At 40.5% G+C, this 22080-nt stretch overlaps 2 protein-coding genes across 3 annotated transcripts in view; both read left to right on the forward strand.

The window, feature by feature from the left end:
• ei24 (EI24 autophagy associated transmembrane protein) overlaps positions 1–13631 on the forward strand; it is a 39869-nt gene extending 26238 nt beyond the window's left edge. Inside the window, exons 7-11 of the mRNA XM_084320044.1 lie at positions 1381–1500; positions 7499–7610; positions 7721–7832; positions 9867–9941; positions 11903–13631. Coding sequence (XP_084176170.1) covers positions 1381–1500; positions 7499–7610; positions 7721–7832; positions 9867–9941; positions 11903–12065 — 582 coding nt within the window. The 3' untranslated portion in view covers positions 12066–13631. The remainder of the gene's footprint in view (positions 1–1380; positions 1501–7498; positions 7611–7720; positions 7833–9866; positions 9942–11902) is intronic.
• A 1026-nt stretch (positions 13632–14657) lies between these two features.
• The window catches only part of stt3a (STT3 oligosaccharyltransferase complex catalytic subunit A), a 40822-nt gene continuing 33399 nt past the window's right edge, over positions 14658–22080 (forward strand). The window contains exons 1-4 of one of the 2 annotated variants that reach the window (XM_084319579.1): positions 14658–14776; positions 15879–16000; positions 17333–17393; positions 17483–17604. In XM_084319579.1, the coding sequence (XP_084175705.1) occupies positions 15913–16000; positions 17333–17393; positions 17483–17604 (271 nt within the window). In that variant the 5' untranslated portion in view covers positions 14658–14776; positions 15879–15912. The other variant, XM_084319580.1, reaches the window with a different exon arrangement.

Here is a 22080-nt window from a genome sequence, read left to right on the forward strand (position 1 = left end):
TGTCGGTCATTCTTGACCAGAGAAAATGCGATAAACGCAAAAAAGAGCCAGCGGAATGGCCAAAAGTAAAAAAAAAAAAAAAAAAAAAAAAAAAAGTATGTATCTTCTTGTCTAACTCCAGGGAAGATGTTAAATAAGCTAATTTCCCAAAATGTTGGAGTTATCCTTTAAGCAGAACCAACATTCCAGTCTCCGTCATCAACAGGGACGTTACTCAGGCAGAGGTAAAAAAGAATGCGTGGAGAAAAGCGAGCCTCAATGCGCGAGCGCACACACAAAAGCACACACCCACACTGTATACATTTGAAATTAATCGTTCCAGCAAAGTAGGCTTCTATTATTCGAATGACTTGTTTTAATGGGTATCATAGTAGTAAGTCCTACTGTAGAACATGACATATTAGCATGACATCTGATTTATTAATGCCAATAATGGACGACAACCGCAATTGGCACTTGAAAAGTGTAAATGATGGATTAGTCAGTAGCAATTCATGATGGCCCGTTTAGCTCCCGGGTTCAAATCTTGGTAACCCTTTTTTTTTTTTGTAACGTTAATTAATTTATCCACTCTGGTGTCCCAAAAAGGACAATACCACTATGCATACTGCACCTTATGTGAATACTGTATATTTCAGTTAGTTAGATAGTAAATTATATTGATTTATTTGTTTACACCGCTTGTGTAGTTTTTACTACCTGTACCCCCCCCATCCCCCATGCTGCTATGATTCCTGAATTTCCCCAAGGGGATCAATAAAGGAATATCTTATCTTATCAATTGGATAAATTAATTAACGTTACAAAAAAGCAAAACGGTTACCAAGATTTGAACCCGGGACCATACGCTCCACAGGCAGCGCACTAACCAGCTGAGCTAAACGGGCCGTCATGAATTGCTACTGACTAATCCATCATTTACACTTTTCAAGTGCCAATTGCGGTTGTCGTCCATTATTGGCATTAATAAATCAGATGTTATGCTAATATGTCATGTTCTACAGTAGGACTTACTACTATGATACCCATTAAAACAAGTCATTCGAATAATAGAAGCCTACTTTGCTGGAACGATTCATTTCAAACGTATACAGCGTGTGTGTGCGTGTATTCTTTTGTGTGTGCGCTCGTGCGCTGACTCGCTACTTTCCCCAGTTTACTCGTCTTGACAGCCTAGAATATGACACGCCCACTGATGATGTCACGGTTCGCGAGGAAAAAACAACAATTTTTCGGTGCCAGCTGAGCACCGATTTGTCACGTTCTGAACCAATTAATCCCGGTCTGAACGCGCCGGCCGGTGCGAGATTACGTTCGGGAACCGGCTCCAGCACGGAGCCTGGCTGGTGTAAAAGGGCTATGTGTTATTCTCTTGTTCAGGACATAGCTGACTTGGCGTTTGAGGTATCTGGCCGTAAGGCTCAGACGTTCCCCAGCGTCAGCAAGATGATCGCAGACATGCTCTTCAACCTCCTCCTCCAGGCCCTGTTCCTCATTCAGGTATTTTTTACTAGAATCACATTGAAATCGATGCCATTATTTGTGTTCTCTGTTTAACCCTTTCACTAGCACACTACAGAAGGGTAACCTCATTCACTACCACAGTGTGGTAGTGAAAGGGTTAACCGTCTGTAGTGTGGTAGTGAAAGGGTTAACCTTCTGTAGTGATTGTGAAAGGGTTAACCTTCTGTATTGTCGCAGTGCAAGGGTTAACCATTTGGTAGTGAAAGGGTTAACCAATGCTGTCCATTACAACTGGTCTTTTATGAAGCTGCCCTCTGCCCACTGTGTGAGTGGCCATGCACATTAAAATGGTTGACCTATTTCGAGCCCTGCCCTCTTTTCTTGATCCTCCAATCACGGCTGATTTGAGGTCTAGAAACATTTCTCTGTATCTCCATAGAGCTCTGCAGCATCTCAATCAAATCCTTTATTTAACCAGATAAGCATCATTGAGATTAAAATATCTTTTTCAAGAGCGATCTGGCCAAGCAAGGCAGCAGAAAGTTTCAACATAAAAAAGAACATCACAATAAAATACAGATAAAACATTCACAGCAAGCTCCAATTTCAGGCAAGTTAGCAAACAGGCAAATGTTCAAACACAGTTGCACTGTCCAAGGGAACTGAGTTCGTAGGATTTTAAAATGGCTTTGAATTCTCAGAGGGTGACCAGACCTGGTAATTTTAGGTCCTCCTGTATCTTGTTCCAGGATGAAGGAGCGGCATATTTAAAAGCCCTTTTTCCTAATTTAGTTCTCATATGGGGAACTTCCAGTGTTAGAGCAGCTTGAGAACGAAGGGCATACTTATATTGCTTCATGCACAGAAGCACACTTAGGTACAAGGGAACCTGTTGTGAAGGGCCAGATTAACACTGAGAATCTACGTTTATTATTTTATATAACTTGTATATTATTTATATATATAAGCTATATACCTTTAAGCCTCCGTTTGAATCATAGCATTATTCGCTTTCCTCATTGGACAACGCCCTTGGCATTAACGGCGCCAACAGTCGCGCCCCCCAGACAAGTTCAAAGACGAGTCCGGACAAGTTGAGACATGCCCTTGGCCAGCGCATTGATTCCGGACAAGAGATTCGGTTGCGCCCTAGAAACCACTCTAAGTATATAATGTAGAAGGCGCAAGCATCAGCAGTGAAAACTAAACACGTGAAGTGTGAACCTAACGTAGTGTGCAGTTCGTCCTTAGAGTTTGTGAAGTGAAGTGCGAAGTGAACCCAGTAACTAGTGTGAACCTTAGCAAGTGTGTGTGGACTTAACGTAATTAGTATCAGAACACGAGGTGAACCTAGCAGCAGAACTATTGGACATGTGAGCAGTGGAACCTACCGCGGTGTATCGTTACGGATAACTAGTAGCTCCTTAGATACGACCTTGATATTGTAGAACCATTGTTGGTGGATTATAGTGAATTGTGTAAACGTAGTAACGTGGAGAAGAGCATCGTTAATACCATTGTCGTTTGGATTTAACTACACCTGAAGATCTGCATCGGGCTAGCTTCGAGGACGAAGCTAGCTAGCTATCATCACTGCCGTCGGGCATTGGATTAAGAGCTATTACCCTGCTATCGAGCACTTGGATTACAAGGACTGGATCCGTATGAGACCCCCTTTCTTCAGTGACCAGCCGGAGTATCCGCCTATTCTTCAATTCCTCTGGAGCTTACCACTCCGTGGGGGAAATCACCAGTCTCCAGCTATACCCTCGTTTGCCCCTATATCGCCATCTCACGCCATGCAGCGTTCCGGTCTAGTATTATTAGCCTAGGAATTATTCATTCCCACTGACTTTGATACTCTGACATTCTACTATCATTCGCCATAAAAAGCAACGTACTAATTCTCAGTTGTATATTTTACATTGCTAATAAAATACTGTAAACGTTATCTCTTTGTCACCGTGCCGTCTATTGAGTGTCTGCCATATTTAACTGTACTGTCTGGCAAGTAATAATAATATTTAGTAGTGGTTTAATCTATCACAATCTTTAATACAGTCAGGGTTTTGTAACCCCTCAGTTACAGAACCAGTTTAAGCAGAGCTTTGTGCACAAGAGAGAGCCATCGAGAAAATCGCCGTATTTGTAGAGATGGGTAACTTGCAATGGTATATACGGTGCAATGGTGCACTCGATTTCCACATCCCGTGACAAAGTGCAAGGCAGAATGGTACACAGTATCCAGCTTTCTAAGGTACTGATCAGGTGCATACATGTAAAGTAATTCACCATAATCGAGTAGTGGTAAGAAGGTGGTCTGCCCCCTCTCTGGTTCTAGAGGAGGTTCCTCTGTGGCCATAGAGCTCTGCAGCATCTGCCCCCTCTGGTTCTAGAGGAGGTTTACAAGACCGGTATGACAGGACCACTGATCTACAAGACCAGTATGACGAGACCACTGATCTACAAGACCGGTATGACAAGACCACTGATCTACAAGACCAGTATGACGAGACCACTGATCTACAAGACCAGTATGACAAGACCACTGATCTACAAGACCAGTATGACAAGACCACTGATCTACAAGACCAGTATGACAAGACCACTGATCTACAAGACCAGTATGACAAGACCACTGATCTACAAGACCAGTATGACAAGACCACTGATCTACAAGACCAGTATGACAAGACCACTGATCTACAAGACCAGTATGACGAGACCACTGATCTACAAGACCGGTATGACAAGACCACTGATCTACAAGACCAGTATGACAAGACCACTGATCTACAAGACCAGTATGACAAGACCACTGATCTACAAGACCAGTATGACGAGACCACTGATCTACAAGACTGGTATGACAAGACTACTGATCTACAAGACCAGTATGACAAGACCACTGATCTACAAGACCAGTATGACAAGACCACTGATCTACAAGACCGGTATGACAAGACCACTGATCTACAAGACCAGTATGACAAGACCACTGATCTACAAGACCAGTATGACAAGACCACTGATCTACAAGACCGGTATGACAAGACCACTGATCTACAAGACCAGTATGACAAGACCACTGATCTACAAGACCGGTATGCCCACTTAGTTAACCCTTTCACTGCCACACGACAAAGGGTTAACCCTTTCACAACCACACTACATAAGGTTATGTATTGTATTGTATGTTTTGTATTTTATGTTAAGGACCCCCTCGAAAACGAGATGGCATATCTCAAGGGGTTTATCCTTCAAATAAATGTCAAAATAAGGTTAACCCTTTCACAACCACACTACAGAATGTTAACCCTTTCACAACCACACTACAGAAGGTTAACCCTTTCACTACCACTATTGTAGATATAATGTTTTGTAATGTTGTTTGCTGGAGCCACTTTATCCAAAACGGCAAAACCCCGGTCAGAGAGCGGACACAGACACAGAACAGTCCTTTGTGGTTTAATTAGGATATGTTGTTGAATGAGGGTGATCTCAGAGTGATTGATTGTTTCAGAGTGAGTGATTTCCATCCAGGTTGTAAGGCTGGATGAAATAGTGAGAGATTGAGTGAGTGGTATTCTGCAACAGGCGCTGCACCGCTGCTGAATTAGGACCGCCGCTACTATGAACTAGACCAGGGGTGCCCAACCGTTTTTGAACCAAGATCTACTTTTTAATTTACCACCTAGCCGAGAGCTACCAGCCAAAATTGTATATTGTAAGCCATCATTTGAGGCTTTATAAAAGCAGCATAATGAACACAAATCTGTCAGTGCCGAGTCCGACCTCATCTTAAATAACAAACAGCATTGCATGTTGTAGTTAACAAAGAGAGGCAGAGTTGATTTTCAAAAAAAATAAAAATAATAATAATAATCAAATTTTATTAATCAAGATCTACTGGTTGGGCACCACTGAACTAGACCATTACAAAAAAAGTATAAAAAAAGAAAACTATTTATCATTTCATTTGGGCTGTGGGGGGTGCTTAACACATTGACGACCATGGCTTGCAGTGTAATATATGGCTGGAGGACAACGCTTTGTCAACAAACCGATGTACTTTCTAACAGCTATATATATACTTTATAGTATTGCTATCTGTCCATTCTCATTGTCACTTGAGTGCATAAACCGTGCCTTTATAATGGCTTAAAGAAAATAAAAATCCATCGGTTGGTTGTCATTTTATAGCGCCGTGAATATAAGGTTTATCGCCGTTTTCGCCTAGTCTTTTTTCTGGGGAGCTAGATAATAGGCTAAAGGCTAGTCACGTTATATCAAACGCCATTTCTGCTGTATATATACGAATGAAATAAAACAAACTGCGTAGCATCCGGACTATTACAGAGCATCTATGACTGAAATGGGGGCGGCGGGGGACGCCGATTACTATTATTGATTAGCAATACAGTGCGTTCAAGTAGCCATTTTCACTGATTGATCACGTTGCGTTTTAAAACAATGTCCAATCCAGCTGTAATTTTGGGGAATAGTATCCTACCATCAGCCCATGTGATTGCCGGCAGCATTTCATCATTAGTCATCGGAATCTGGTAGATCGATATGTCCATTGGCTGATCATAAATCCCATTATTCCAGGCTGAAATCTGCGTTCGGTAACGGGATCAAAGATGGAGTATGTTCGGCTGGGATCGAGGCTCATATGAAACGCCCACAGACAGTAAAAAAAAAAATTTCAATTGCCCTCAATGATACTGCAGTGGAACGATGGCGCCCCTAAGCGGATCTGGCCGGTATTGCATGTTTCGAAAATCAAATATGCGGGTAGGTCCTGCAAGTCGATTGGGGATGTTAATAGCGTTATTAATATGGAATAAAACAATAACAACTCGCCACGAGTTAACTCGTGGCTCTGGTCCACAACGCATGGCACCGTAACACGTATAAACTCGTGGCTGGTCCTTAAAGTGTTAATGTAAAAGACTGACCTGAGGAAAAGGATGCAGGAAGACCATCTGGCCGCTTGTATGCGTCTCAGCATCAATGAGCCCCCTACCTGTGAATTCCCCTACCAAAGAGCCCTGGAGCTTTTTATTTTATTTTTTGTGCTGTGGCACGTGCGCATGCACAAATATGGATTCCGGCAGAGTGTGCACAGCACCGCTGTTGAATATTTTTTCAGGGGAAACACTGAAAGGTCATATGTATCATGCACTATACACTGCCTGCATTAGGCCGCTAGGTGACCCATATGCACGACCACGACTAGTCGCTACCCCGTGCCATGTTCGGAGTGCTAACATGCCAATGGAAATATAGCATAACTAGCTGGCTAGCATTAGCTCAATTAGCAGCACGAACCAAACACAACACAAAGCAGCAAACCCCAAGTCATAATCATACACATAAGTCACAGCATCCCAACAACACACAATGCAGGCTACATATGACATTCATCTAACATAAACCACAGCCACTACATTTGGAGGCTGTTGGTAACTTACTTCCTCAGGAACGCACTCTCAGTCTACAATGGAAACACAGGTGCCGGCAATTCACCACCTGTATTTAATTAACTGACTAAGGACCCTTGGGCTGTCCAGAGAGATGCCTGAATGGAAATAATAATACACTGTATAACAAATAGTGGGGAATTTACAACAACCATACTACAGAAGATTAACCCTTTCACAACCACACTACAGAAGGTTAACCCTTTTACTACCACACCTCAGACCGTCTGCAACTTATACCTCACATTCGCCCCTTCACTCACACATTCACACACCGACGGTGGAGGCGACCATGCAGGTGCCAACCTGCTCTTCGGGAGCAGTTAGGGGTCTTGTTTTGCTCAAATACACTGTGACATGTTGCCGTGAGGAGCTGGAATCGAACCCGGTACCTTCCAATTACCAGATGGTCGCTCTTACCTCCTGAGCCTTGGTCGCCCCCCTTGTTTTGTCACGACTGTCATCTATATGTGAAAGATTTGATGGAAAGGAAACACCTTTCCATTATCATAGTCGTTTATGTTCTTGTTTTCTTTGTGGTCCTCCAGGGTATGATTGTTAGCCTCTTCCCCATCGATGCCATTGGACAGATGGTTAGCCTTCTCCACATGTCTTTGCTGTACTCCCTGTACTGCTTTGAGTATCGCTGGTTCAATCATGGTGAGATACCCCATCTGTTTCTATACAAAGAATGTTTACTGTAACAAAGTATTTTACTCAAAGAAGATTGTGATGTAAAAAAAAATGTAATTGCCGTATTTAATCAACAGGCATTGAGATGCACCAACGGCTGTCCAATATTGAGAGAAACTGGCCTTACTACTTTGGCTTTGGTCTGCCCATGGCGCTGTTGACTGCCCTCCCCTCTTCATATATTATCAGGTAATGTATGGTTAAACTGCAGAACACATTCAAACACATTCGCATTCTCTGCTCTTTGTAGTGACATTTAATCAACCTGTTGTGAAATTTTCTCTACCTGTTTTCACAGTGCCAGTGAATGGATTTGGTGTGAATGTGATTTAAGGCGAGACAGTACCCCCTAATAGGCAAAACAAATATTTTAATAGATATCACTATGACACTTTCCCAGTTTGTCATGTACATAAAAGCTAAGAAAAAATGTATTGCAAGTTTTCTGAATTGTATGTTTATATATGCAAATGAGGCACTTCCTCATTAACTCATTGGACGCCGGTCGCCGGGGATTAGTCGGGGCCCTGTGGTCGCATTGCCACACGTTAAAATATAGGACTGAGTCACCTTGTTTGTAGAGCTGTAACTATATTCTATATTATAGCTATCGATACAATACTATGGCCCATTTGACATCAACTATCTATCGTTCAGTATGTGAGAAAGAATACATTTTTCCATCCATACGTTCCCGTGTTATACCGTGGTGAATATAAGTATGGTTTTAGAGCGGTCTAGGGTAATTCATGAAATCCTGAGTTAAAGCCCTATACGTCGATTTCACTATAGACGTTGCCATGTCTTGCTTCTTGTATACGCTATTATCCCGAAATAAAATCTACATCATAGCTATTATGTTCCATCATGAATGCATGAAAGGGGGGGGGGGGGGGGGTCGTTTTTGATTATTTGATTGTCAGTAACGGCATTCACATTGAACACTAAAAACGGTTATCAGCCCAATCGGTATGAAAGCATTGCAGGATCAAGCTAAAATGTACGTCAAATCGCCCTTACCTGTGGCCGGGAGTATTCCAAAAATAATATTCCAATTGTTTGATCGCCATCTAGTATATCCAATGTCATTTAGTCTACAGCATAATTCACCACAACATATGGATCGGAGATATTTGACCCGCTTCAATGGAACCGGGAGAACCGCTCCACTCGGCCGACAAGGAAAAGTGAAACCGGAGACCTGGGGCCGTCCCACAGAGAAAGATACAAGGGTAGAAAGGGTGCTCGATACCGCCGTTTAGCGTGATGTGGTCGGTATTGCACTTTTACAATCTAATGAGGATTCCCCATGTTAACCCCGAGTCTGTGCGCCTGTAATGAATAGAAATATCGAATAAAAGAAATAATGATCAAATAACGTATACGTGGTTGGCGTTCAACGGTTGTCGGACAAACACATATATAATCGTCATTGGCGGCCAATGTGTTAAATATGCTCACATTTGCATATATCGCCAAGACACAAATCACCAACATGGATAATGCCAGATTCAAAAACTTGGTTTAATTTTGTTGATACAGGATTGTGGCTATGTCCTCTTATCAGCCCATACATCAGGAAATAATGTCTACCATCATAAAAAAAATCGATTTTCACCTAGTTTTGGTATAAAATGTACTATAAACCCTGCTATGAATATATCAACAAACCCTTCTGTAATTAGAAGCAGAATATGGATAGGAAGAAATGTGAAAAGTTTGGTGTGTGTAGGTACTAGTGAAATGGAGTTCTATTTCTTTGTGTGTAAGTAAAATGCATAAAAACAACCTCAAAGTTTTGTATTGTAAAATGCCATGCAAACAACTTACCTATCTATTTTAGTGATTGGCTGCTGATACAAATGATGTTGTCAAGTTTGGTTGTGATAAGATTGTACGTCATAAATAGAGGTTTCCAATGATACCAAGGTTGCCATGGTGCACGCAGTAGCCGCTTCAGAACAGTTGAGTGTAAAAGTAGTAACCTTTGGCGAATTTATGAAGAATTTACGGATGCAATCAGGCAAAATATATATATATATTTTTTTTTTATGTGTGTTGTTGATGTTTTATTGTCACTAGTTTCATAGAAGACATCTTTAGGAACCAAAATATAACAAAAAAGGGAAAAAGGCGATTTTGGGGGTACTGTCTCGCCTTAATGAAGTTGCACAGTGTTTTACCCTGATGTTCTGCCCTCATGTTCCTTCTTTTTCCACACAGTGGCTGCTTGTTCTCCATCCTCTTCCCTCTCTTCATCATCAGTGCTAATGAGGCCAAGACCCCAACAAAGCTCTAGTGAGTGTATAATATATAATAACTAGGGCTGTCAGTTTATCGCGTTAATTAGATTAATTAATTACACAGCAAATTATCGCGTTATGAAAATTAACTCAAAATTAATTACATTTTTTTTTTTTTTATAATTTTTTTTTTTTTATCTCATTCATTCCATAAGAACGTAGAATACACATTACAGACTTTTTTTTATATGGTCCATTTGCATGTTCTTGGTATCTGATTCTAGGGACATCTATGGATCTCAGGGAATGTATTCCCAGTGTCAGAAATACTGTGTCTGTTACTAGGCTTGAGTAAATTGTAATGAACCAAATGAGAATATCAATAAAAAAAAATTTTAATCTTTGACTGTGAATAACACTATGCTCAAATTGACCAGACCTGAAAAATCTAAGCAAATTAATAGATGGAAGATGATTAAACAGAAGGTTTTGTAGATACAGTACTGAATTCTGCCATCCGGACACATGCAATTTGAAATATGATTATAGAATATAGAATATCATGCATAAAATGGTTATGCGATTAAAATGCGATTAATTAGATTAATTAATTACAAATCCTGTAATTAATTAGATTAATTTTTTTAATCGCCTGACAACACTAATAATAACATGAAACAAACAAAGTGAGTTTATTTGTCTTGAACAAGAAGGAGGGCTGCAGCATTCTTGTAGTGTGAATCCAGTGTTTAGAAGGTGCTCTTTGGATTTTGGGGAGCCAGTTGAAAATACAAAGAAGTTCCAGGCACTCTTCATATATAAAAAAGCTTTAAAGGGGAACTATCTTACCGTTTCTTTCACTATTTGGGCAATTTTACACAATTCCTGAGAGTCTATGGAACACATCTGTAAGGTTTTCTTTAAAAAATGCATTGTTTTGTATTTCTAATCAAGTACTCTAAACCAGCATTTTTCCACTTCAAGATTTTCAAGTTTGAGTGACAGACCCCCACCTGTAGCTCCGCCCATACTCCTCTACTAACGTCAAAGTGAACCTAATACACAAACAAATATGGCTCAATCATACGTTTTTTTTGAATCCAATACAATCCACAAAGGGATGACACCGAAGCAGGTACCCATGCCATACGATTTTGGGTATAGAGAAAAATTGCAGGAAGAAAGAATAAGATTGCGCGCTTCGAGTCGCGATGCAGGGGGACTCGGCGAGAGACAGAGGAGAGATCGCTCCGTATGAGCCTCTCTCTCTCCCTCTCTATCTATCCGTCTCTCCCTCTCTCTCCCTCTCTCTCTCTCTCTCTCTCTCTCTCTCTCTCTCTCTCTCTCCCTCCCTCGAGTCGGGAGCACTCTATATCACTGTAATATCTTTGTGCATGCTCCCATGCACACGCCCGTATTCAGATCCGTACAATAATAATCACAGATGTATATATTGTAATTTGAAACAAGTTACCAATGCATTGTCCCATGGGATTATGCCCCCCCCCCCCCCCCCCCGCGCGCGCGCGGCGAAATTAATTAGTATCCCCCTCAGTCTCTCTCTATCTCTCTGTCTGCCAGTCGCAGACTGTGTGGATGACTGTCACTCAAAGTGCTTATGGGTGGAGCCAGGCCAACACAGCCTGAAATCCAAAGTGAGAAAAATGTGGCTTTTGAGTACTTGATTAGAAATATAAAACAATGAATTTTTTGGAATAAAACCTTACAGAGGTGTTCCATAGACTTACAGGAATTGTGTAAAGTTGCCCAAATAGTGCTAGGAATAGCAATGCATGTCCCCTTTAAGCAGATGGGTATTTTTTAACGTAACAAGCGTTCTGATTGGCTGAGGACAGGCACTAAGCCAGGGCGATGCAGCTTTGGCCAAAAATTTGCCAAATACTTATTCAATTATCGTATGAGGCTAACGATATGTGAATTCTGCTGCTGGGAAGTGGATGGCAGACCATAATAACCTGAGCCATTGATTGACCACTTTCCCTCACACTCTTTCAGCCACTTCCAGCTGCGCCTCTTCTCCTTGGTTGTACTGATCAGCAACAAACTGTTTCATAAGACGGTGCACCTGCAGTCCTCCCTGACCTCCTCCTCGTCCACGGAGAAGCTGCCATCTCCTCACGCTTCCCCAGTCCGCCAGAGACCCATGCCCACACAGTGATGATGTCCCTCTGGCATTCGCTGCTTCACACAATGTGGAAAAGTGATTCTGTGAGAAGGATTTACCATAAAGGAAGATAATCTTTGAGTGGTTAGGGAGAAGAAGGAGTTCATGTGTTGTTCTTTTTTTTGTTAATTCTTCTCTTTTTTTTGTTTTTGTTTACAAAACTATTATTCGTTTTAACAAACCTTTACATCATTTCAAGGGCCCATCTGATGCGCTTTTAATGTGAATGACATATTTATGATTGACTGCCCTGTGCCTGACACTCAAAAACACTCACTTTATATACTCTTCTTTTCTCATTTACATTTTTCTTGAATTGTATTTTTTTTGTATGCCGTGCCATTTGAGTGTCCCCCAAGTAATCAAATCCAGCACAAGAATCATATACTTTTTTTTATTATTATTATTATTATTATTATTATTATTATTATTATTATTATTATTATTATTATTATTATTATTATTATTATTATTATTATTATTATTAGTTTATGTGACTGAAAAGAAGGAGGTTGTCACTCTATGTTGAAGGGGCTTGTTTGCATTCAGAAGCAAAGCACAGACATTGTTTTTGTCATTTACATTTTACTGTGTTGCAAATGACACTCCTTTCTCGTAGAATGAATGCTTTCTTGCTTATGATTAGCTGTTCTGTCAAACCGGGACATCATTGCTATTCTTTCAGTCTTAAGATCCACAAATAACCTTATGCAGTTAAAATGGGAGGCTGTTTTTTTTTTTATCCTAAAAGTGCTTTGTGGAATTTTGAATATCAGCAAGGGAGTTGGTACAGTATGTGTCCCATAAAGAGGAAGCGTAACCTTACTAATTGAATACACATAGTAAAATCATGTTTTGGTGTGGTGAGGAGAAAAGCTTTGTTTGATATTCGTTCTGAATTAGCATTTAGCTTTTACGTCGTGAACAGATTTTCTTTGTTTGTTTTTTTTTTGTTTTTTTTTATTAAAGTGTCACGGCTAACATGCAATTCAGGGAGCTGGTTACAGGCAAAGAACAGCTAGCGATTTAAGCTGCTGTTTTTCTTTTTTCAGTTGGTGTGTGTGTAGGCAGGTGAAGCTATACATGACTCTGTTGCAGGGTCAAATGACACTGCCAAATTGCTTCATCTGCATTGTGTTTTAATTCACTACTTAGTCCAATACTTAAGTACAATACAATACAGGAAAGAAAGATCTGTTATAGAGCGAGGAGTCCCATGGGTCGGCTCCCTCATGTGTTCTCTTGAAGGACGATGCATATGAATTGGGGAAAGCGCCTTGACCTGCTTATTCTAGCCTTCAAAAGGAGATTCACCCAGTCCACACAGCCCATCGGCCACTTGTCGTTTGTGCTGCATATATCATGTCACTACACTCTGAATGTTCAACCAGAGTCGCACACCATGAGGTAACATTATTTATCACCCAACCTTTCTCTCACTCATCTTGCTCATGATGGGGGCATGGGAAGGGGCCATGTCTCTGAAACGGTATGTAATTATTGTAAGAAGTGCATAGTGTTTGTGCAGGTATTCTGTTGAGTGAGGTTTTGTAAAAGTAATACGTCTAATTTCAATAAAATTGGTCAGTATTCAACATTTTTGACTAGTGAAATGGTCATAATTTGTACCAGCGACTCTGGATTATGTGATTTTAATAAATTGTCATGATTTCAAACCTGTTGGAATTAATATTAACAGTAATGGTAGTAGAAGTAGTAGTACTAGCAGTAGTTACTTGTAGTAGTAGTAATATTATGCAAACATGGTAGCAAGTTACAGAATTTGGCACTCAAATTAGCTCTTGGACCATATAAATTTAACTAATCGAATTTAACTCTTTAATATTGTCCTACTACAATATTAAACCTATCGCTCGTAGTTATGGCATGCATACCACATATACGGTACATAGTATGTCTAAATGTGATGAATTGAAAATGGAGGACCTTTATGTAAACAAGAAGAATGTATTTTTCTGGTCTTCATCCTCTTAGCAGTTGTTTGTATTGAGCTGTAATGTTTTGTATCCATTCTGCAATATGTTAATACATTTTTCAATCATCAATCAATCACATTTATTTTAAAGGGTAATTCCAACTAAATGTACTGACATTGGTCTACAAAAGTAAGCATTTTATTTTCTAATCAAATTCACCAAGCTTCCTTTTGATTGATTGATTGATTGAAAACTTTATTAACAGATTGCAGAATGGGTACAATACAGTACAGCTCAATACACACAATTGTTAAGGGGATGCAGACCAGAGAAAGACTTTCGTCTTGTTTACATCAGGGTCCCCCATTTTCAATTCATCTTTGTTGTTTTATAAACATGCAGTCTCTGGTACAAGTATTCAAGATCAAGCAAAAGTCGAGCCTATAATGTAATTTAATTGGGAGGGGGCAGTAACTAAGATTAAATGTATCTCTGAAGTTGCTTCTCACTCTTGTCTTGAGCTAACCTCGTTCCCAGCTTTATCTCGAGAGCTAAGGACACGTCACTACAGCGCCAAAGGGAAGGAAACTACGGCAGGTTTGGAGCTTGGAGTCTGAATGATAGCTGATTATCCAATCAGGAATATGCAGGAATATTGTTAACGGACGCGTAGCCAATAAACACTCGTTGTAGCCAGAATGGGCGGGGTTTTACACTAAAGGTTGTGTGTGAGAGTGTGGTGGAAAGTGGTTAACGGGAACGGATTGGGTGAGTGAGAGTACTGCAAACTGAAGAAGACTAATACTAGTTTGGTCTATAGACTATAACCTCGTTTCTACCTTGGTGCAGTGACACGAGTTATTCAGATTTCTCAGGATCCTTTCAGGGAAAAGGGATCGGGGACTCCCTGTTCATAGAGACGGTAACTAGCTAGCAGGAAAGCTAACGTTAGCTAGCTAACATCATTGAATGGACTAGTAGTAGCACTAGCAACACTGTCACTGACTAAAAACGCCGGCTGATGGTGCCTTGTTTGCTAACGTTATCAATATAAAATTATGTATGCACGCTTACTTGCAAAGCACAGCGATTGCATTCATTCTGGATGTGGACAAACAAAGTGTGTTGTTGGCTAACTTTGAATGGTTGGGTGGCTGACGTTAGGTGCTAACGTTACAGTGGCACTCTACTGTGGAAGTTGGACTAACGTTAGCGTCCGAGCTTGATGTTTTGCTTTATTTTCCCTCTACATTGTGTCACAATTTAGTTGGTTGAAGAACATCTGCGTTGAGAGTAAATTCAAGGGAAACTGCCTGCAGACTAGCATTCCAGTGTAGGCACTTCCGGGTTCCAACCTGTGCGTGTCACTATCTGGTTGGGCTGCACACATGATGACTCTATCTGAAGACTAACTATTGTCTTATGTTTTACGTCTCTGGCTTATAAAACAGGACGCGTTTAAATTATTTAACTTCCTTCCCCCTTCCCGTTGTTTTATGAGGTGCATTCTTCTTAAACTCTTCTTGCGACGTGATGATGAATTGAAAATGGGGGACCCTGATGGAAACAAGACGAAAGTCTTTCTCAGGTCTGCATCCTCTTAACAATTGTATGTATTGAGCTGTACTGTACTGTACCCATTCTGCAATCTGTTAATAAACTTTTCAATCAATCAATCAATGACGTCAGCTACATGGAACATCCCCATAAAACTCACAGCCACAGATTCTTCTCAAAATTCCAACCTGTGCTTTAGACTTGTTGTCTGGCTGTATTTTCTTCACACTTAAACTGATACTGTAATTAACAAGATGCTCCTGCAGTGTTTTGTACTCTGATTATGTCCTTGTTTTGTTTTTCTTTCCACTAGGCAATAAGGTTAGCTTGTCACTAACCTTGTAAAGATGACTAAGATGGGCTTCTTGCGTCTGTCCTATGAGAAAGAGGACACGCTGCTGAAGCTGCTCATCCTGTCTATGGCCGCTATCCTCTGTGAGTCTTCCTAAACCTAAACACTCAACACATAATTAGAAACTGGCCCCGCTAAATGTCCAACCCCCTCCAATGTACAGTTTCTTCCCCTGCGAATGTATATATATTTTTTTTAATATCTCTTTCTCTTAAACAGTACTGTATATTGTGTATATGTCTTGTATGTCATAAATGTTCTTGATGAAACGGTACTGTATATCTGTATGTCGTGTATCTCATACATTTCTTGATAAATTGAAAATGGGGGACCCTGATGTAAACAAGACGAAGTCTTTTTCTGGTCTGCATCCCCTTAAAGGAAAACTCCAACATTTTGGGAAATTAGCTTATTTGCCATCTACCCTGGAGTTAGCTCAGTGGCCTCATGGGTAGAGTGTCCACTCTGAGTTCGGGAGGCTGGGAGTTCAAGCCCCGGCCGAGTCATACCAAAGACTAGTTAAAAAAAAAATTACCCATAGCCTCCCTGCTTGACACTCAGCATCAAGGGTTGGTTTGGGGGGGAAGTCCTTGCGACATACTAGCGCCATGTCCAAGGGGTGTACTTGTACATCAAGCTGCCTCACGCTACGGAAACAGGAGAGAGGCTCCTGCCCCATGTGCTGTTACGGCTCGAGAACCATTGGTTCTCAAAGGCAACTTCTGGAGTTAGACAAGAAGATGCATACCCTTTTCTTCTCTGTGCATGCAGTAGGAGTAGGAAGACGCGCACCGTTAGCCTAGCTTAGCGTCAGTCACTGGAAGTAGGTTCCTCCATTAGCCTAGTTCCCAACGTCTTCCTACTCCTACTGCATGCACAGAGAAGAAAAAGGTATGCATCTTCTTGTCTAACTCCAGGGTTCCCAAAATGTTGGAGTGTTAAGATGCATACCTTTTTCTTCTCTGTGCATGCAGTAGGAGTAGGAAGACGTGCACCGTTAGCCTAGCTTGGCGTCAGTCACTGGAAGTAGGTTCCTCCATTAGCCTAGTTCCCAACGTCTTCCTACTCCTACTAGATGCACGGAGAAGAAAAAGGTATGTATCTTCTTGTCTAACTCCAGGGTAGATGGCAAATAAGCTAATTTCCCAAAATGTTGGAGTTTTCCTTTAACAATTGTTTGTATTGAGCCGTACTGTATTGTCCCCATTCTGCAATCTGTTAATAAAAGTTTTCAATCAATCAAACCCACACTTTGCACGACACTATATAAACCTCTTTTTCTACCCCTCAGTTTTGTATTGCACTCTGAGATTCAGAACATTCTGGTTCATACAATGTCATTTGGATTTAAATGGACTGCCTTCATGTTGTTCCATGTTTTTTTCTTCTGTTTATTTTTTACTTCTCATCCGCAGCATTTTCGACCAGACTCTTTTCTGTGTTGAGGTTTGAAAGTGTCATCCATGAATTTGATCCGTAAGTCCCAATATTTATTTTTACAATTATTCTCATAACATAATATTTTTTAAATGTCTTTATTTGTTAATATACCATCTCATACTCAGGTACTTCAACTACCGCACCACACGCTTCCTGACAGAGGAGGGTTTCTACAAATTCCACAACTGGTTTGATGACCGGGCCTGGTACCCCCTGGGAAGAATCATTGGTGGCACCATCTACCCAGGTAAGAATGGGATGACATTTGCCAATCTCAAGCTCCACCCTCTTTCCTTGATCCTCCAATCACAACTGTTGCTTATTTTTGTCTGAGGGAAGTTGTGATTTGAGGATCAAGAAAAAAGGATGGAGCTTAAAGGAAAACTCCAACATTTTGGGAAATTAGCTTATTTAACATCTTCCCTGGAGTTAGACAAGAAGATCCATACCTTTTTTGTCTCTGTGCATGCACATTAGGCTTAGGGAACAGTCGCTCCGTTAGCATAGCTTAGCTTCATCACTGGAAGTGAGGCGGGCCGGAGCCTGACGTTCCCTAACAGTGTATAGTTTGATTGATTGAAAAGTTTATTAACGGATTGCAGAATACACTCCAAATACAACTCAAACGTTCATGTAAACATGTTGTGACCTGTGTATTCACCACGTGGAGAAATAAAAAATAATTGAATTAGACAATTACGTTTTATAAGCAAATATACTCTGAACTATTTTTTGCCTAACCACTCCTCTCTGATCGCAGCCAGTGATTTCAACGTGTCGTCGTGATTGTTGACATTCTCATTCATTCAAAGGATCCGAACCGATTGAAGTTTATGGATACCATGACTTGAAATCCTCTTACCTTGACTATTAAAAGCCTCCCCAATTTAGAAAACAGTAATCCAATGGCTGGTATTGTTATACCGGAGGCTCTGAGCTAACCGGAGCTAACACAGATCAGGATGGTAAAGCATATATAATGACTTCCTTTCTGGGGTTGTCAAAATAAAAGTGCAACGTTTATAGCAGCGGAAAACGTTTATTTTGTACATTATCTAACGTTAACACGAAATAAACGTGTTAATAAACTTTTCAATCTTTTCAATCAATCAAACTATACACTGTTAGGGAACGTCAGGCTCCGGCCCGCCTCACTTCCAGTGATGAAGCTAAGCTATGCTAACGGAGCGACTGTTCCCTAAGCCTAATGCATGCACAGAGACAAAAAAGGTATGCATCTTCTTGTCTAACTCCAGGGAAGATGTTAAATAAGCTAATTTCCCAAAATGTTGGAGTTTTCCTTTTAAGATGAGTCAATTAGATATGCACTAATTTACTAATGTATCTGCAGGTACTCTGTGTATATTGGCCGATTTGGGTATTAAAAAACAGCTTAGGTGTTTGTATAAGGTTAGTCCAAGCGATACCAGGTCTTGGGTGTTTGTACAAGGTTATGCCAAGTGATACCACGTCTTGGGTGTTTGTACTAGGGATGGGCATTTTAAAGAGAAATCCAGATCGATTGATCGCATGCTATACTCGATTGATCGTGTATTACTCGAAAAGGAAAAAAAGAAGAAAAAAAATATATATATATATAAAACGTGTTACTTATTTTCGTTCATTCACGTATATTATGTTTAAGGAAACCAACAAACCGTTATAATCTTACACATACATGTGAAAAGATATGTTAAAAAAAAAAAAAAAAAAAATCATAGCTACGAGTAATCGATTACTCACGCCCATCCCTAGTTTGTACAAGGTTATTCCAAGCTTTACCAGGTGTTGGGTGTTTGTACAAGATTAGTCCGAGTGATACCAGATCTTGGGTGTTTGCACAAGATTAGTCCGAGTGATACCAGGTCTTGGGTGTTTGCACAAGATTAGTCCGAGTGATACCAGGTCTTGGGTGTTTGCACAAGATTAGTCAGAGTGATACCAGGTGTTGGGTGTTTGTACAAGATTAGTCCGAGTGATACCAGATCTTGGGTGTTTGCACAAGATCAGTCAGAGTGATACCAGGTCTTGGGTGTTTGCACAAGATTAGTCCGAGTGATACCAGGTCTTGGGTGTTTGCACAAGATCAGTCCGAGTGATACCAGGGCCCTGTTCCTCGTACCTGGCTAACTGAGTTAGCCGGATAATTCTCAGCATAGCTTGACTTAAGGCAGACCTTTCCGTTCCCCGATGTCGGATTTTCTAAATCGCTATGGTAACAGATCCGAAAGTTTGAACCTGCTCCAGAGCAGGGTTTAGTTCAGTTAGCTCGATAAACCATGGCCTCACCCTCGCAAAGAAATGCAGCTCGCTTCCTGAAATAATTCTCAGTCTAGATCCCATTATACCAGAGGGGGCTTTTGAAATGTAAAATAATAGACTTAAAATGCTGATAATAAATCATTCAGCCTATAGATTTACTTTGTCCTAAATAATGCACGTCATATTTATACGGATATGGCGCGTCGCGACACACAAGTGGTTATTTTAATAACGCGGAGCATTGCAAATGTGAATCCTGCGGGGATATTTTTAATGAATTAAACCTATTGGGCGTTTGGCTCTGATTAGTTGCATATTCTCGGCTGTGGATGTATTTGCTTAACGGAGCGCCCGGATTGTTTTCATTCAAGCATAAATTGAAGCGTCTAGACTGTGGATTATGAATTACGTGGAATCTGTGGATTGTTTAATTGTATCACTGTCACTCGCACGTTATTGTGATATTGTAACTGGGATTAAAATGTCTGAGATGCGCTGTTTGACGGATTTGAGAAATTGAATGAGCCGTTGACATTAATGAATTTGAGAAAATGCATCTATCTGTTCAAGCACTGTTAGTGTTGTCTGATGATGAACGTGAGGTGTCACTGGTATAAACCAAAGGTTAATCAATTAAATGCATGTATGGATGATGTCCGAAACAGATTGAAACCTGATGAATAGTGAAACTGTATAGCCTCCCTCCAAGCCTCTCGGACACGTTATTTCGGGTCGCGCCTTGAAAATGTTGGGAACCATGTATTTATATATAAAGTACATGATACCTAAGCCGAGCGCATACAGTACAGATATCCTCATAAGTATCTATTAATTCGTATCAATTAGATACTCTTTGGGCTTGTTTGTATCTACTTATTCTGAAAGAGTTGAACTAATTATTTTCGCTAGCAATAGATCTCATTTGATTATTCATTCCATTAAGCCTACTGCCAGCAGGCACATTTAAAGAAATATAATCTAATTGATTGGGGGTAATGAGGGATTTAAAATTAGCCTATAGATTATGCATTTAACTTGTCTGTGAGGCTATTGAGCTGTACTGTATTGTACCCATTCTGCAATCTGTTAATAAAGTTATCAATCAATGCCGTTAGAAAATCAGGATTTCTGCGATCGACACCTGCTGTCTTTTCAGGTGAGGCGGCCGCGCACAATTATCCTGAGTATCAAGTCTGGTTCGAATTAACAAGACAGAATCAGCGTTCGAGGAACAGGGAAAGCACGGATTCAAACATCGGGTTAATTGAATCTGGATAATGGGACTTTTGATCGACTTAGTTGAACCAGGTATGAGGAATAGGGCCCAGGTCTTGGGTGTTTGCACAAGATTAGTCCGAGTGATACCAGGTTTTGGGTGTTTGTACAAGATTAGTCCGAGTGATACCATGTATTGGGTGTTTGTATAAGGTTAGTCCAAGCGATACCAGATCTTAGGTGTTTGTACAAGGTTATTCCAAGTGATACCAGGTCTTGGGTGTTTGTACAACGTTCGTCCAAGCAATATCAATGTTCAGCCACTAGGGATGGGTATTGACCGAATCACGTCGGTACTACAGAGTACCGATTCACGTGAGATCCACCGGTGCCACAATTCGGTAATGCAAAAAAAACATATACATTTTTTTAGTCCGACTGATGCCGTCAACGTTTCGTTCACCACAAAACCTATGAAGTGTGCCGCACGTTCACGTCAACGTTCACGCACACAATATACGCTTACCTAGGATTTGACTTGATTCAACAACAAAGCAGTCGGGGCAATGGCAAGCCGAAAACTGTCGCAAGTGTGGTTACACTTTACAAAGCTAGATGCAGACAACGCCCCCTGCAATATTATATATATATATATTAGGGCTGTCCCCGACTAAGGATTTGGATGGTCGACTATGATTGGCCAAAATTTGTCGTTAGTTGACTATTGGTAGACTTAAAAAAAAGTTAGGCAGTTAGCCTCTGGTATGCGTGCCATTAGCGTTAGCCACGAGTCTAGCTAGGCCTCTTTCTTTTGGAAAGAATGATAAAAAAATTAAATGTATATATATATATTTTTTATAATATTTTAATTTTTTTTGTATTCGACTAAGAGGTTGGCAGTCGACTACGGCTCCTTTCGACCGATTAGTCGACTAATAGGGGTCAGCCCTAATATATATATTAACAAATTGTTCTAAATAAATAATAATTAGACAACTGAGGTAGGTAGATTACCGTACTTTTCGCACTATAAGCCGCACCTGACTATAAGCCGCAGCAGCTAAATTGGATGATGTGTACATATATAAGCCGCACTGGACTATAAACCGCAGGTGTTTTAATGTTTAATTACCATAAAATTAGCATTGGGACACAATACTGTCGGACAAATAACAAGAATTAACTAATTTACAAGTTGTATTAAGTTTAGCAAATAAGGGAACAGATAAATAACATTTCAATGCAG

The sequence above is a fragment of the Notolepis coatsorum genome, assembly GCF_963971535.1.
Source record: "Notolepis coatsorum genome assembly, chromosome: 8".
NCBI classification, from domain to species: domain Eukaryota; kingdom Metazoa; phylum Chordata; class Actinopteri; order Aulopiformes; family Paralepididae; genus Notolepis; species Notolepis coatsorum.